Below are 17,214 nucleotides of genomic sequence, written 5' to 3' on the forward strand. Positions count from 1 at the left end.
GATAAAGCATTTCCTTCTCTAGAAGCAACGAAGCAATTTGTCACCTTGCTCAAAGGCTACAGGTGCTGTAAAACATACCACAAAAAAAGTCTACATTTTGTATGAAATTTGCCCATTTCTTTTCTATCACCCATGCTGTGTAAATCCTAAAAGCTCAGCACAGCCGAGATGGTTATCATTATCTCAAAAGAGAAATGGTAGCAGGAGAAATGCAGTTCCTTAGCCAAGGTCATTGAACATGCAATGACTGAGAACAGAAAAGAGAACTTTCAAGACAGGCTTGGAACTTGTCCCTGCTTGCTTTAAACCCTACCTGGACTGTAAGGGAGCAGAGCACCAGAGCACCTCCTCTTCCAGGTATAAGGGCTAAGTGGCAAAGCTTTTCTGAATCACTTTCAATGTTTCACCCAATCTGCAGGCACTTAATTTTCCTAACTGCAGTCAGCAAATAGCATATAGGCTTTACTCTGAACAACTAAAGAATCATGGAATCATTAAGGTTGGAAAAGACCTCCAAGATCATCTAGCCCAACCATCCCCCTACCACTGACATTGCTCACTAAACCATGTCCCTAGGTACTACATCTATCTTTCCCTTAAACACCTCCAACAACTTCACTGACTCCACCACCTCCATGGCAGCCTGTCCTAATGCCCAATCACTCTTTGAGAAAAAATTCTTGCTAACTTTGCTTCTGCATGTTTTAAAAGCACAGCTACTAATGGTACTCTGTCCCACGCCCTAGAAAGTAATACGTCTGAACCAAGTTGTTAAGCTATTCCAACTGCCCTCCTCAGGTGTAAATCCCAAAACTTGTGTGTTATCCTTTCACAACTAAGCCCAGCACTTGTTCCATCCTCATTCCTAACAATCATTAAACTGCAGAGAGAAAGATTTGATTACACGGAATTTTATTTGCATTTTCTAAAGCCAATTCAAAATTCACACTTGCCTAGAACGCTGGCAAACCAATGGCCCCTTATGATAGACAAGTTATTATTGCAATTACTATCAAATAGACTACTAGATTGCTATCAAGGGCCAGGGTAGTTAGAAGAACTTTTCTCCCCATAATTTTACACATTTCAGAATTGTTAAAAACTGAGATTGATTCACATAAATTACAGAATTTTGAATACTTTTATGAATAAAAGCTACTAATTTTAACTCCTCCTTTTTTTTTTTTTCCTGAATGCCCACCAGCTATCACATTCTTTGTCCACATGTGGAACACACCATGCGTATTACCTCTCTCTTTTCAGTTTAGTTTCATTCACTACTACCTTTTCCTAACAACTATTATAATAGAATCATAGAATGGCCTGGGTTGAAAAGGACCACAATGACCATCTAGTTTCAACCTCTTTGCTATGTGCAGGGTCATCAACCACCAGACCAGGCTGCCCAGTACCACATCCAGCCTGGCCTTAAATGCCTCCAGGGATGGGGCATCCACAACCTCCTTGGGCAACCTGTTCCACTGTGTCACCACCCTCTGTGTGAAAAACTTCCTCCTAATATCTAAACTTCCTCTGTCTCAGGTTAAAACCATTCCCCCTAGTCCTATCAAATTTATCCTGTAAATTATTCTATTCTATAAGATTCTATTATCCTGTAAATCATTCTTGTTTTATATAATATACTTCACTATTAGCTGTAAAGAAACAATATATGGAGCCAAATCTACTGATAAACTGAGCTCCAGCCAGAGATGATGTAAACATGCCTGCACTGCCAATCCACTTCTTCCATCCCAACCTGTCGTGCTTTTGTTATTCTAGGCCTGGGCCTGATCAGATACAGTTCTTTGTGCCAAACAATTAGGTAATCACACTCACATGCAAAACTTAATAATAATAAAAAAAACTATTAAAAACATTCATCAGATTTTAGTTAAAATAAAGACAGCAAAATGTTTGACAGAAAAAAAGGAGGAGAACATCACTGGGACTGATACGCAAAGAATAGGTGGATTTTTTTTTTTATAGTATTTTACCTAATTTTGTAGATTTTTCTTTTCCTGTTAGGAACAGCCTGGCTTATGTTATTCCACAGCCTCTGTGCAGCATGATAGGAGACTGATTGACTGATCGCAACTCAGCTTGTCAATGACCAACATTATAAAGGTTGATGTATCCCCTGTGGAGAAACTGTGCAGACATACTTGACTGATGGATTGAGTAGAGCAGAGTCTCACACTAGTCTGAATTGTAAAGGTTAATGTCATACCATGCAGGGGTCCTTCTGATTGTCAGGATGTTTGACTGATTGAAGCCCAGTCCTACAAGGGGATTCTGGGGACTTGTGGCATGCAGAATTCCTCAGCCCAACACAAAGCCAGGCTCCAGTTCACATGGCTTTCTTACATGCTAATCAAGAAGGTTAATTCATGAGAGGTGAGGACTTCTGCAGCTTTCTATTTGTTAAGTAAAATGAAGAAATGATTTGCTATGGCACCTATCTTGTATATGGCTGCATATTTTGTGGGACAATACCTGCAGTGTCACTGCTCCGTTCACAAAGATGCATCATAAAATCATCCAAGACAATTTTGAGTAGTCAAATCTTTCCTCAACTCAAGCAATCTGTCTTTGTGGACTGACACTTTTTATTGAAGGGTCCTCGAGCCTTCTGCATTATCTCTGTACAAAACCTTACACTGTTGCAAAATTAGGACAGCTAATACTGTCTGCTTCATGCCTTCCTGCCCTACTGCATTCATACCAAAATAAAGCACGCAACAGTAGTAGGAAATAATTGTGCATAGACACCAAATATACTTTTAGTATAAGGACATTATAGTTAATTTAAAGGTTAATAATAATATGACAGTTAATACCATTTAAGACATCCTGAAATTCTGTAGCAAGAAAACATGTTCTGAAGCATAGGTGGCTTTCCACAAATTTGGGCTTAAAAAAGTCTTAGATGTATTAAATTTCACATTTACTGCTAGTGTTATGATTATGAGATGATGCCTTCAACCTTATCCAATATCTTTCTATTTTAATGACTAGTTTTCAAGTGTGCTGTCAAAAAACTAGAACCTTGCCCCTTTTTTAGTAATTTGCCTATCCATTAGTGTGACTTCAATATGAAACAACATAAACATGTTCATTCAGACTGGGGGCAGACAAATTTATTTACAAATATAACAGTCTGCACTGTCTTCCAGATAAAAATTCCATCTCCAAACTCAACAAATTCTCTCCCTGTCTTGGTTTGCCTAAACCTGCCATCTTTCCTTAGTACTAAGGTACACGATGAATTTTGTATCCAGACCTTTCAAAATCTCAAAATGCAAAAAAAATCATTAATGACAGCCCTGGCAAAGAAACTGCACAGATGAGGTACTGATATACTTTCATATATTGAAAGTACAGCAAAAAAATCCATTCAAAATAAGATATATCATTACAAGCTTTATGCAGAACAGAAAGTGCAGGGTGAAATAAGAGTTAAACACCATGTAGCCTCTGAGGTTTCCTGAGGTCCCGATGACCTTGCTACTGATGGGGCCCCTGACAAAGGAAGAGGAGAAAATCTCCAACTGAATTTTTGGGGCAATCCCCTTACATTCTCTGGAAAACAAAACAAAAAAAATTAAAAGAAAAAATTAAAAACCAGACAAAACCCAGAAGAATGGCAAGTTGGAAACCACAACCTTTCCCCCACACAGTATTATGCTCTAGTTGTCAAAAGCACAACAGCTGCACAAGCAGTAAAAGAAGTGGTTTTGTAACAGTGGAGTGAAGCACTGCCAGCCATTAGAAAAATAGACGTTGGTGCAAACCTGCAACCACCACTGACTGTCAGCAAGTAAGCAAAAGACAAGCTGCAGTTGGAAATACTGGGGGATTTAGCTGAAGATACAAGAGGAAAGTGAGAAGAATTAGCATGTATCATCAGACCATCATATCGTCTCCATTCCTCTGACACAAGAATTTGTCGCCAGGATCAGTGGGAGGCAGAGGCTGGTGGGAGAAGGAAAAAACTCACACCTTCAGAAGGAATACCAGTAGCACCTCAAATGAAGTCAGCCTGCAGTTCTGATTTTGTTCTGCTGTAACAACAAAGCTCTGTTGCACCACTCAGCTCATGCCATATGAAAGAATACTTCCTATTCTAACCACCCACAGAATTAGCTTTCGAAGCCAATTGTTTTTGCATAGATCTCTTAAATATGGCAGAGGCAGCCCTTTACCATATATATTTTCCACACTCGGGAACTCTTCCTGGACAGAAATTTTTGCCTGACTGGTTGCTGCTCCAGAAAGCTTAATTGTCTTACAGAAACACTTTTTAACAATTAACCAAGCCCAAGGATTTGTGGGTTTAATCACGGATACTTTCAGTTTTACAATATCCAGCATTGATACTTCTTAATTTAGAACACACACAAAAACAAACATAACACCCACCATGTAACAGGGGCACAGGATCACCTCCCTCAATCTGCTGGCCTCCCTTCTTTTGATGCAGCCCAGGATATGTTTGGCTTTTCATGCTGTAAGGGCACATTGCTGGCTTGTGTTCAGCTTGCCATCCACCAGTATCCCCATGTTCTTCCCAGCACGGCTGCACTCTCTCCTTACATGCCCCAGCTTCTACTGATAGCAGAGGTTGCCACAACCCAGGTGTAAGGTCTTTCAGTTGAACAGGATCTGTTGAACCTCATGAGGTTTTCCTGAGCTCACAGCTCAGCCTGTCTAGACCTCTCTGGGTAGCATTCCCTTTCCTCGGGTTTGCTGACCTCATCACACACATGACAAAAGGACACCTTCACCTTCCAAATGGCTCTATAATCTCCTGGTCCTGCAACCCTGACTGACACATGTAACTAAACTTGAATGAGGAAGAAGATTCAAAAGAAGCCAAAAGGTCTCAGCAGGTAAACAGACCTAAATAAAATCTACATTTACTACAGAAGTAGCTGATGGCAACTTATTATAGAGTGTACAGGTGGTATCACAGGCTCTCAGTTCAAATATAAGATCACTAAGCCTTAGTGATATTCTAGAACTCCATATCTTTCATCACTTTAAAAATTAAAGTAGACAGTCGTTTGTTTTCTTTTATTTGGAGCAGAGGTAGGATCTTCCAGAAGGGTGTGACCAAGCAAAACACAAATTCTAGTAACTCATTTTGAATGGAAAAATAGACCTATCTTACCTATGTCATCTGGCTCTAACATGTGAAATGCGGAAAGGCAAGAACTGTACAGGGGAAAATGAATTAGGGTATACTTTCTATTAAAATGGAAAGATAAACATACTTCCAGTTTTGATATCTGGAAAAGATTTACTTTAATTTTCAGAAATACATGAGTACTGTCAATAGCAAGCATGATTTCTGTAACCTCACTGAATGCACAAGTGTTCAGGAACTTGCACAATTTTAACAATAGACAAAATACTTAACTATTAGATCCTTTACAGAAATAGCAAAACTTTTTGCAAGACAACCATTCTGGAAACAATTATACCTTTATGACCAAAGAGTATCTTAACAGCCTGACTTTAAAATTAGAATATTCCAGTATGTGTCATGCAGGAGCATTTCTACGCATGGAAAAGAATGTGGACAGTCCATACCCTGTTTGTATTGAATACTCAGAAAGAAAACATGACAGTCCCTCAAACTGCATATGACTTCTTTGCCATGAGTCAGATTTTTACCTCCATGGTTGCATTCTTCCACTATTAAGAAAAAAAAAAAAAAAATGTTTTCTCCATTTGTGGATAGAAATAGGCATTAATTTTATTTATGACTCATACCTTGCTTACCTGACTACTTCCAGTCTGAAGGAGCACACAACAAAGCATAAGTGATTGCAAAGATTCACTTTATCAGAGCAGTTTTGTCCAACATTTATCAACATACTTTGCATCATTCTCTTGCTATAAATACTGTTCCTCCCTCCTACACAGTTAAGCTCCTCCATCACGTTTTGTTTTTCTAGCTGTGTTATCTTCACTGGAAGATCTGATATAGCACAAAGAACTTCAATTTCACATACTACTAGACAGCCCTGGCACAAGCAGAGGCATTTTTCCCCCTTCACCATGAAGTTTATGAATCCTTCTCTTTCCCAGACAATCTGATCCTCACGTGAACTTTAGCAGCTGCAGGGCAAAATGCAAATATGCTTCCTCTCAGCGAAGTGCCATATAGTCTAGAAAAACTGTATTCCCCAAGCTGTGAGTTAAATACAAAGAGTGAGTATGGCTTGATTCTACATCCTGGTTAAGAGGCAAGACCTGAAGCTGGTCTCTAGAGCATGCTCAATTCTAAAATCTGATTCTTCCCTTATTTTCATTCTATTTTGTATAAATATACCAGCATTCAATGGTTTCCACAAGAATACCTTAACAGTGATATTAGCCTCTCTTACTCTCTCCCACATATTTTGCCTAAACATCTCTTACTACCTTCTTTTAATCAACAAGTCTTTGCCTTGGGACTGGACCTTGCCCAGATCCCAGCCTCAGGCTGATAAGAAGCATGGATACCTGATTAAATCTGCAGATTCCACAGGATAGGAGGGCACCCAAAACTTGGGCTGCTTAGTTCCCTTAGTATTTGTCCATGCTATAACTTAATTTCCTCCCCACCCATCCTTTCTAGCAGAGAAGGAATCATCTGCAATATACCTCCTGGAAGGAATTAGATGGAATTAGTGTTTGCAACTGGCATTTTTATTAATTATAGTCTTATAAATGCAAAAGGGCTATTTCAATCAGCTTGGAATCAAAGACTTCCTTTCACAAATACTAAACAACAAGAAGCTTTTATACTTGCTGAAAAGAAGATCAAAACATTCTTTAAAAATTGGGTGCATTACCACATCTCACTTTGTTTGATGAGGAGTTTTGTACTGACTATATTTAGTGAAGTGGGGTCACTGAATGACATTTGGAAAGAATGCAGATAAGACTTGAGTGGAGAGTGGGAGGCCCTCTGGAAGATATTTTTCTTCTCTATTCACATAACTACTGTGAAATCTTCCTTCCTGGAACTTAATCACTTAACAATTGAGTCTCTTCCCATTCTCCTCCAACATATCACAGGTTTGACCCTTCCAAAATATGTTACTAGCCAAATTACATTTTTCCTCCTCATGTTCATTTCTAGTATAATCAAAGGTATGGGAAGAACTTCACTTTAAACAAACTTAGTGTGGCTTTTGGCCTGGACACATTTGCAAATAATTGCCATTGGAACTTCCATGCTGAGGCTTCTTTGTCTTTTTTTTTTTTTTTCCCCCAAAGGAAGTACTTCAGAGAAGGTAAAAGAAGGGAATATGCATGCAGTTACCCAAATAGACACTGAAGGAAAATGACAGACTCAGGAACAGAGGGGAAAAAAAAAAAAAAGAAATTAGAGATATGATGCTTCTGCTTGAGCTTTTTTCACATCTACATCTTACACATAACACTAGCTAACTTCAGGGAAAACAAAACTTACGGACACTTATTGACTCTGTGATAATTGACTCAAAATCAACCAAAGTGATTGACTTTAGTCACTTTTGAATGCTTGTCTACACAACTAAAAATTACCACTTTAGTCAGTACAAATGTAATCTCACAACCAGTTTTACTAGAAAGACTAAGAATTGGACAGCCTCCAGCACTGGACTCCTACTATTTGCAGTCCTTCTCACAAATCTGACAGGTAACAATGAGGCACTTGCTGTCCATACTATACCTCTCCCTTGATAAGTTTCAGGCTGCAAACAGAAAAATACATCTTGCCACCAGTTAGCTTCTGATTTTATTTTTCTCTTCATTTCTTGTACTCATCAATGCACGTATTTTATATTCTCATCCACATTTCAGAGTGCCACTGGAGTAACAGCTATTGCTGCCTTTGCAAGGAAAACGGTAAGTAGACCACAAGGCATTATTTTCCTGCTGCTGTATTGGAAGAAGTTGAAAATGTTTGGTCCTTTTCATCTAAGTCAGAAAAGAGAATATCTTATAGTGCCTCAGGATCAGGTGGGGGCTTTGGAAATGAGTCTGTCTATTTTTCCCCAGTTAACTGCACCTTAGTTTATATCACAAGCCTGTTTCAGAGTATGCAACCTGGCAGCTCCTTCTTGGTGAAACCAAAAAAGCTAAGCTCCAAATGCACACCTAAAATGCTTCAACTGCTAACAAAAATTCAGTTCATAAGACATACCTAAAACTAGTCTACAGTGTAGAAAATTGATTCAAGAAAGATGAAATTATACTGGACATTCTCATCAATAATGCACTCAACAGTCCAACCGACAACGGACACTCACTCAAGGGTGGAGATGGTCCAAGACTAATGCCCCTACACTGCATTGTAGATGTGCAGTCAGTCTCAAGTATCATTTCAGTCTACAGAACCTACGGTACAGGATATTACTTGGTACCTGGTCTCTACAGCCCAGCTTTAGAAGATACATGAAGTGGAACACTAACTTTACTAGTTTACTTTAAAATGAATCTTCTCTGCTGCTGCATCTAACCAGTTAGGCACTCTGGTCTTTTTAGTTGCCCTTTTACAATGCTTGATTGCTAGCCAAAGAAATAAGCAGAGGTAAAGCAGAGAATAGGCTTAGCTCCCATTGGCAAACCTGAAGAATATATATACCACAAGTAAAAGCCAGAACATTACCTCATCTTCTCAACATATATTGATGCAGGCTCTGACAACCTCTTCAGGTTCCTGTTTTTTCACTGTGTCATTACACTCCAGTCTACTTTCCCTTTACACAATGGGTACATTTTGGCTACATTCAGTTGGCATACTTCAGGTCAGGCGAGATGAGTGGGAAGGGAAAATGTTAGGCCTCAGCTAGCATAATTGTCAAAGCAGACAATTCAATGCTCTCAGGATTTGGGTGGCTGTACAAGTATGAACTGGCAAAAAAAGAAAAAAAAAAATGACAGATTCTCAAGCAGTTATTCTATCAGCTGGCAAATAAACAAGAGTTTTTGGAGACCTAAACAGTAACTCCTTAAGAATGCAAAAATAGAGAACCAAAAGGTTAAAAAAATGGTATACTGCCTTAAAAACTCTAATCAAAGGCCCACAGTTTGTAGTATCACAACTACAGCAGTGATCAGTAACGCATGTTAATAATAAAATAGGAGAATTCAAAAAATAATGGTATTTTCAGAGTATCTCTCATGGCCATGAATGAGGTGATATAGGATATAGGTCAGTGTCCTCAAGTCAGAAACAAAATCTAAAAAACTTTTTTTTTTTCTGAATTTCTGAGTGTCGCAGAAGGTTATGCACTATCACTGGCAAAAATTGGAACAGATCCCATAAATCTAAATTGCAGTAAAACTATCTTTATCATGGTATATTTTACTATGCCTCCTGCAAAGAGAAATAATTAGACATCCAAACTAGGTAGTGTTATTTCATTTGTGGTTTGAAAACAACAAAGAGAAGGAAGTAAAAAAAAAAAAGAAAAAGAAAAAGAATCTGTGTTCAGGGTGACATTTTTCCTCTGTTGATCTAACCACCAAATGATGCTTCCACATCTTAGGCCTCATATTATTAATCTTAGATAGTACTGAGTTTATAAAATGCCTCACTTTTCTACTGTTTGGCTAGGTACACTGAGTTTTCTTAATCATTTTGGCACATTAATTTTAACCTCATGCAAGAAGCTTGTGACTAGATATAGAGTTATAACATCACAGAACATCCTTAGAGTTTGAAGGGACCCACAAGGATCGTTAGGGTCAGCTCCTGGCTCCACACAGGAAAAATATGGAGTTCTGTGATATGCAGGTATTTTTTATTATCTAGAATAATTTATAGCTGATGCTATCAGAATGAATGCTACCATTCACATCTATGATGTATTTTGCTGTCTGTCAGCTTTTTATCATTGTGCAAGGATAACACTTGCATAAATTGTTGACCTTTAGAGAATTGTATGGCCTTTTACTTGGAGAAGAGAATCCTCAGCATCTTGTAGAGATACTATCAGAAAGGAAGTTTGGAAAATCTTATTCCCGTACCTAAATTTCATTTCCTCATGATCGGACAATGTGCTTTTGAAAATTTCCTATGATTTACAGTATCATCTGTGAAGAGTAGAAATAAAAAGCTTCTAATCACTAACCTATGCTATATGACCACAACAATGAAGGCCTGAAATCCTATTTCAGAAATTCATCCTGTTTCTTCAATCATTTGCTCCTAAGGTTGTTGATAGCTCAAGTCCATGCAAAAATAGCCCATGTTAAAAAAAAAAAAAAAAAAAATTAGAAAAGACAGTTTAATATCTAGCATTAGCAATACTGTCCACTGTGAAAGGCCTATGTACTTACAGTTAACACTAGTGTACTTTGGTAAGCTCCTTCTCTAGTATACAGTATCAAGAATTATGGCAGTGATACACACAGTTTCTAAAGGTAGATGAAGCTTGCCACTGACAAAAGTGTATAGTTACACTGATGCAGTGTCCTTGACAGCTCTGGTTCAAAAAAGTTTTTTTCCCTCTTTCTGTTGTTACCAAGGTTCCTTTCCAAGAAGGATAAGATCTTCCTTGGAATTAGATAAGAGAGTAGATAAAAAGTATAATGAAAAAGAGGCAGAGCAATAGGGAAGAAGCCAACACACTTCATAATAAGGAATAATGTTGGGTAATTACACAGAGTAATTTCACACACCAAACTCATTCATAGGCATCTTCACCATTTCTATAGGAATTTTTTAATTTCAAAGAGAGAAAAAAAAAGTGGGATTTGTTGTAGTCACAGCAGGATGGGATAAAATTTCAGATTTACTCAGTTTACGAATAAAGTACAATGCACAAGTACAAAAGAAAGATGTCTACAAAACAACGTTACCATGGTAAGATCTAAACCAGGTTTTTGTCATGAGCAGGTCAAACACTCAGTTATTCCCAAACATCCTTTATAATTTAGCCCTGATCTAATCTCTCCAGAAAGAAGGGCTCAATAGTTCATTTTCCAAAAGTCCTTTTATATACCAAAGACACTCCTCGGCTCTTAGGAGGCTCAGCCAGGCAGAATGGATTTCCTAAAGCCCAAGAAGAGATGATACTATAACAGATAAAGCTGTTTGTATACAGATTTTGGAGAGATCCTAAATAGAAAGGCACTAAGAGAACCCAAAAAAATAGGGAGACAGCTTCAAATTTTCTTACATTGATCCATCTAGCATAAACTCAAGTAAGCACGGTATTACAGAACAGATATTCATTACTACGTTACAGAGCTTGTCACTAAACACCTGTGGTTTATTCCCATACTAAAATTAAAAACTCATTTTCTTTTCCAAGAAACTCAAGCATACTGACATTCAGGTCCATCCAGTGAGCCTACTTTGTACAGTATAATCATTTGAACTCAGTTCCTGTACACTGAAGAGTGTTATCTGATCAGTGAATAGACAGCAGTCTGGTGCTTAACATTAGTCACAAATCACACAATAATTCAAGCAGTCAGTCTATCAAGAGGCCTACTGCAATAGTTTTTGTGACTCATTAGAAAGTGTCTGCATCTACCCACGTAGTTATAGAGTTGTTTTTGCTCTGGTGTCAGTGGAAGCCGTGCTGCTAGCTCAATAAAGGAGACCTGAAACTATCATTATTTTAATCTGATCACTTCTATGAGGATAACTCTACTGCCCTATACTTTCCCATACTTGCTACTATTTTTCCAATGGCCCCAAAGAACAGAGCTGATTACTATTTGTTGAAATTAAATAGTTAATCTTGCAACTTGCTTGAGTAAGATTGAGTAAGCAGAAAATGCATTTTCTTTTCAGTATTATCTTCAGTAAAGCAAAAAATATGAGCACCATTATTGTTGGAGGAAGTTCTCAAGCAGCAAGAACTCATTTTTATCCTTAGCTGTATAGGCTTTTTCACAGGAAAAGACAGAAAAAAAAGAAAAAAAGAAAAAAAGGAAAGAAGGAAAAAAATGAAAAAAATGAAGTTCCACAAGAATAGGGCATCCTCTGGTGCAGATCTACGATCAGCAGAGAACTAGACCGAAAGAGCGATGCACAAAAGCCCTTGAAGAAGTTGGTCAATATTTCTGCAGGCTCTGTACACAGACTGTTACCAACCTCATTTTTTCTTTTGTATGGCAAAGGATAATTATGACATTAAGAACCAGACCCAAAAGGAAAAAGTTAGAGCTAACTATGATAATACAATTTATGTGTGGTTTTTTTTTCATACCAAGTCTAAAAAAAGCCAAATTTCAAGATAATTTACGGAAAAGACTTCCAAATCTCCCCTCTGAAAAAAAAAAAAAAAAAAAAAAGTTATTTTCTCTAGATATTATCTTTCCTCTTCCCTAAATCGAAGTACTCTCTTTCTCTTCCATCTGCAGAGAATTCCCATCCCTCTCAACTGCCCCAACATTTGTAAGGACACTGGCATTTAGATAATCTTTATGGAACATGTGATCCTTTTACCTGAAATAATAAAACCACAAAAAGCTGAAGATTAAGCCCACAAACTTCCCGCTGATCCTTGTTTTTCTACCTTTCTCTTTTTGCAAGCGGCAAGTTATCAGGCCTCCTCACCTGGCTGCCCTTATTCAAACAAACTTCTTATGCTCATATCACGACTGCAAAATTGAGCTGAGTTCCTTATGAAGGGGCATTCTGTTTAATTGGCAGATATTTTGCAGTTTACATCCTAAAATGGCTGCAGGTTCTGAAACTGGGGACAGTGAATACCTGTAAAGATTGGGCTGATATACAGCGAGTATTTTTTTTCCTGCATCACTGTCTCATCCACTGTTAATATCTAAATTCTCTGTGTTCAAGGAGGTTTTCAGAAAGCTCTTCTATTCCTATCCTTCTCACAGTAAGTATCCTGAACTTTCACCAGTCATTTATGCTTTAGAAAAAGAAAACTAAGTTCAAAGCATTAAGACAGCAAGTGCCATGTCAAAAGGAAGATTTTGTTGCAGATATTGTGACTTGAATGGTTTATTTATCAGTATCAACTGCAACTGCTAGTCTCAGAGATAAAATTACTGAAATTCCAGCACCGCATGAACAACGTGCTGCAACTTGTTTCCTCGTACATTCCATCACCAAGTGCTTCTTATGAGCAATTCAATGGATGTCTGTCCAGAATTGGATTATTTTCTCTCCCTGGACTCAGAATTTAGCTTTCCAGATGATCAAAAAGTGTCAGAAAATAGTCTTCCCCATTTTCCAAGATGCAAAATGAGCGAAATCTCTGCATCTCCAGCTTCACAAGCAAAAGATGCAAAGAGAGTCAATGAATATTTCTACTTATTTTGAAAGAAACATTACTAATTACAGTAATTTACTTTTACGCTCCACAAAAGGACCCATTATTTTCCTTTAATATATAATTGGAATGCTAAACATCAATAATTCAAATATCTTTTCTTTAATTTCTCTCACAAGGGATGGCTTAGACCATTAAAGATGCTCCTAAGAAGGAGCACTTCTGCAACAGCATTTCTTCTCTCAATAACTGAGGTTCTTTAAGAAATTCAATATAAAGCAAAAGAGAATGAAAATTAAAGATGGGAAGAAAGAATATCCTGGAGGGGAAGTGAGAACAAAAACACACAGGCTTATGCAGCCAGTCATCTGCAAAGCTGAAGGTTGCACAAAGAAAGAAAAGCCTCCACTGTTCCTGAATCAATGACTTCCCATTTACAAACTAGCTGTATAGAAAGAGATTCAAAATGGCTCTCAAGGAATTCATGCCAATCGCGAGGTCTGTTTTCTAGGCTGTATTTTCCCCCTCTTTCTTTCATACTCACAAGGATGTAAGTATTTATCAGTTCTGTACCCCTGCCAGCATACACTGGAATGAGTCAAAGGGAACTGGCATTGAATCACACAGATTTGTGTTGCTAATAAATACTGCAGGCCCCATTCACTGTTGATTAATTTTGACTGAAATCTAAACACCAAACAACAAACACTCTTCTGAACCGCTTTGGTATCCATTAGCTTGATGTGTTTATTAGACAAGATTGTATTCTTTCAAGTTTATTAACAACAGATTAGAGAATCTTCAGTAAAATATAGGAGCTTTATTATTTAAAGGTGTTGGCACCATACATCAACATTTTTTAGGATTTAACAATAAATCAAAACAAAAAAATCTGTATCATTATAATAAGCAGTAAAAGGAAAGAGGGAAAAAAAAGGTTAATGTCAAAGAGTAGCACAGTGCTAGCCCTTTATATTTTAGATTTTCATTTACATTTCATCTATATGGATATCTCAAAGAGCTGACTTCTCCAGGAAACAAGAGGATAGGAATGCCACAACAGATTCTGTTCAATTTAGTTCTCAACTACATGGTCAACCATAAGATGGCTTGCTCCATAAGGTGAAGCTAAGAGCCCCTAGCCAAACTAGTGCCATTTCTTGCCTGCAGAATATCCATAGTGCTGTCTGAATACAATACAGAGGAGATGCAAACTTGCAATACAACTTGTAGGCTTCAAAAGTTTAACGAACTTCCAATGCACTGAGAAAGTTATTGTTTTTCCAAACATCGTGTTTCTTATGGTTTTACAAACTCATGAAATACTGCATTCTTGTGCTTCGAAGCTACTAAGCCAAGAAAGGCAAGCTTCCTGACTAGGCTTGGTAAAATAGAAGCAGGCTGCATAGCCACTGGTGGTGATATCACATTTCTAGGATTATCTACCCTGATTCTCAAATAGAAGCACTGACTAGGATGGAAATGGCCACTGCAGAAGAAAAACAGGTAAGTATTGATCAGTTTTCTACTTCCTTTACCAGTTCAAGTCTCTAAACAATATAAAATGATTTCCTTTAACCTCCTGACAGAAATAAAACATAGCATTTTGTACTCTTATTTTAATTTAATAAGCTCTTTTTTATTTATTTCTCTTCAGACATTTAGAAGCCTTTGAGTTTTGATACCAATAAATTAAAGTGCATCATTATCACTTTGATGGATGACAACACTAAATTACCCTCCCTGTTTCTTCATATGACATTTTAACCCAATCAAGGATCAAACCCAGGACACTTCAAAAGAATTAAAACAGATTTCTCTGTTTGATGCACAGAAGCAAAGAAAATGGCTTCTGCCTCATAGGCCTTGGCTAAAAATATTTTAAGAATATGTACTACTATGTATGTATTGGTATCTTAATGATTCCAGAACCTGCAAAATCACACTCAGCTGGTATCTGTGCACCCTCAACAGGCTGGACAGCCAAGATACCTGTTACAAGACCATGAACTTATCCAAGAGAAAACAATATGCTGATCTTAGCAAGACTTATTAGTTTTCATTGAAGATTCAAACTTAGTTAATTATTCCAAAGATGAAGCCTATCTAATAGCAACCTCAAAGGATTTAAGGGCCTGTTTTGTTTTACAGTTTCCAAAAGATACACTGCAAAAAAAATCCATATCTCCTTATTGTACTAACAAACTAATCTCCACAGTTGGAAACAAATATCACTACATTCCAAAGGTCATAGGAGAGTTTAGCGTTAGAGGTTTATGTGTTAGGGTTTTTTTGCCATCTCCACTCTGGTTTTTACTTTTTATATATTTTACTGTATTCAACTGTCTTAAGTAGGAACACATCACTCATCCAGTTTTTCCAAAGTTCTCATAACATATTCTGCAGCCAGAGTATGTAATTGCTATAAAGCAGGTTGATTTGCACAGAAAAATAATTTTTGCATTCTCACTGGCACATTAAAGACAACTTATCCAACATAATTCAACATACTCCAGATAAATGTATGCAACTAGCTGCAAATCTAGTTTGTATTTAATTTAAACTGAAACATCCTTGCTACTCTTTCTGGTGTAACTTCATCATATTAATGTCCTGTAATCCAGACCTGTCATAGAAGTATTGGTCAACATCATTTTTTCTGCACAAGTTGGTGGAAATCTCCAGCTAAAGCTCACAGCAATAATTCTCAAAAAGATTCCAACAATTATACAGACTCTACTTGGCAACAGCACACTTTCTGTACTGACATCGTCAAACTTTCACATTTACTTATGAGAAAAGTTAGGAAAGATAATTTCAAGTCACTGCACCAAACTTGGAAATGACTTGCCTGGAAGCAAAGGGAGATAAGTCATCTCGATGCTTTAAAAATTCGCAACACTCCCAGAGAAAATCAAACGTGACTATGCTCCAAAGATTCTTAAAGACATTTATAGCTTCCAGCAAGTTCACCTCATGCATGCATTGCTGGTTGCCCCCATCATCGTTCAGGTTTACAAGTATGATTGTCAAGTATAGCTAAACATTCTTTATAGTCTACGTATTTAGGTCTACTAAACTGTCTTACCAAACACATAGAGCAGATTGGCTAATTACCAGTCTCTAGAAGACCCTCTGATCAATGCAGAACAGGAAGCAATCAGCCTCTCCAAAACCATTGCATTCTTTAACAATAGTTATTTGGTTCTAGTCTATATACGTTTACTTGACAAAAGGTTTACTATCTGTAAATATTCGGTTATCTGTAAATATTGGTGAAGTAAAAATAGTTTCTTTAGATATTGCATAAGTTTCACCACAAAAAGAACCAGTTCTGTTGACCTGGAAAACAAAGTCTTAGGAAATATTTCTGCTAAATTTCTCTTGTTCAGCTATATCTCAGGATCTGTTACCAGGTCAAGGGGAAGAAATATATTACAAGTCAGAAATCTCAGCAAGTTTTCCAAAGAATTTCCAAACAAGGCATCTTGTCTTGAGCAAGCTACCTAGCTTGTTCCATTCAACCTAGCTACTTCCATGCAACCACTTCTTCACTAAAGCCAGTACAATCACAGAAGAGAGGAGGGTTAACAACTAAGTCAACATGTGAGTAGTGTTTAACCAATTAGGACAAAATCTTTACAAGAAGACAGCCCCAAACCTACTGCCTGGCAGCAGGAGAGGGAATGACCAATTTACACATGAAGGATTTCAACTGCTCAAGAAGCCCAACCAATTTGATTGTAGCTGGAACTCTGTTGAACACTGTCATGAGTACTGCACTTGTCATGCTAACCTTAAAATAATGCAAGGCGGAAACAAACAAACTCTGTTCAACGATTACCTACTAATGCTAAGAGAACAGATGTTTTGTTTTTTGTTTTTTGTTTTTTTTTTTTTAAGTTATGTTTCTGTCATATAGAAGACTTAAATGTACCTAGTTTTAATCTGTAAACCTTAAGATTCCAGAGCC

At 37.4% G+C, this 17,214-nt stretch overlaps 1 protein-coding gene across 7 annotated transcripts in view; it reads right to left on the reverse strand.

Moving 5' to 3' along the window:
• LOC149918176 (uncharacterized) overlaps positions 1-17,214 on the reverse strand; it is a 281,148-nt gene that overhangs the window by 176,728 nt on the left and 87,206 nt on the right. Inside the window, exon 4 of one of the 7 annotated variants that reach the window (XM_090139161.1) lies at positions 5,373-5,700. The exons of 5 other annotated variants lie outside the window; for them this stretch is intronic. In XM_090139161.1, the coding sequence (XP_089995287.1) occupies positions 5,676-5,700 (25 nt within the window). In that variant the 3' untranslated portion in view covers positions 5,373-5,675. Of the gene's footprint in view, positions 1-5,372; positions 5,701-8,783; positions 8,896-17,214 lie in introns of those variants that run through there. One more of the 7 variants, XM_090139158.1, reaches the window with a different exon arrangement.

Source organism: Phasianus colchicus, chromosome 4, assembly GCF_987193195.1.
Source record: "Phasianus colchicus chromosome 4, bPhaCol1.hap1.1, whole genome shotgun sequence".
NCBI classification, from domain to species: domain Eukaryota; kingdom Metazoa; phylum Chordata; class Aves; order Galliformes; family Phasianidae; genus Phasianus; species Phasianus colchicus.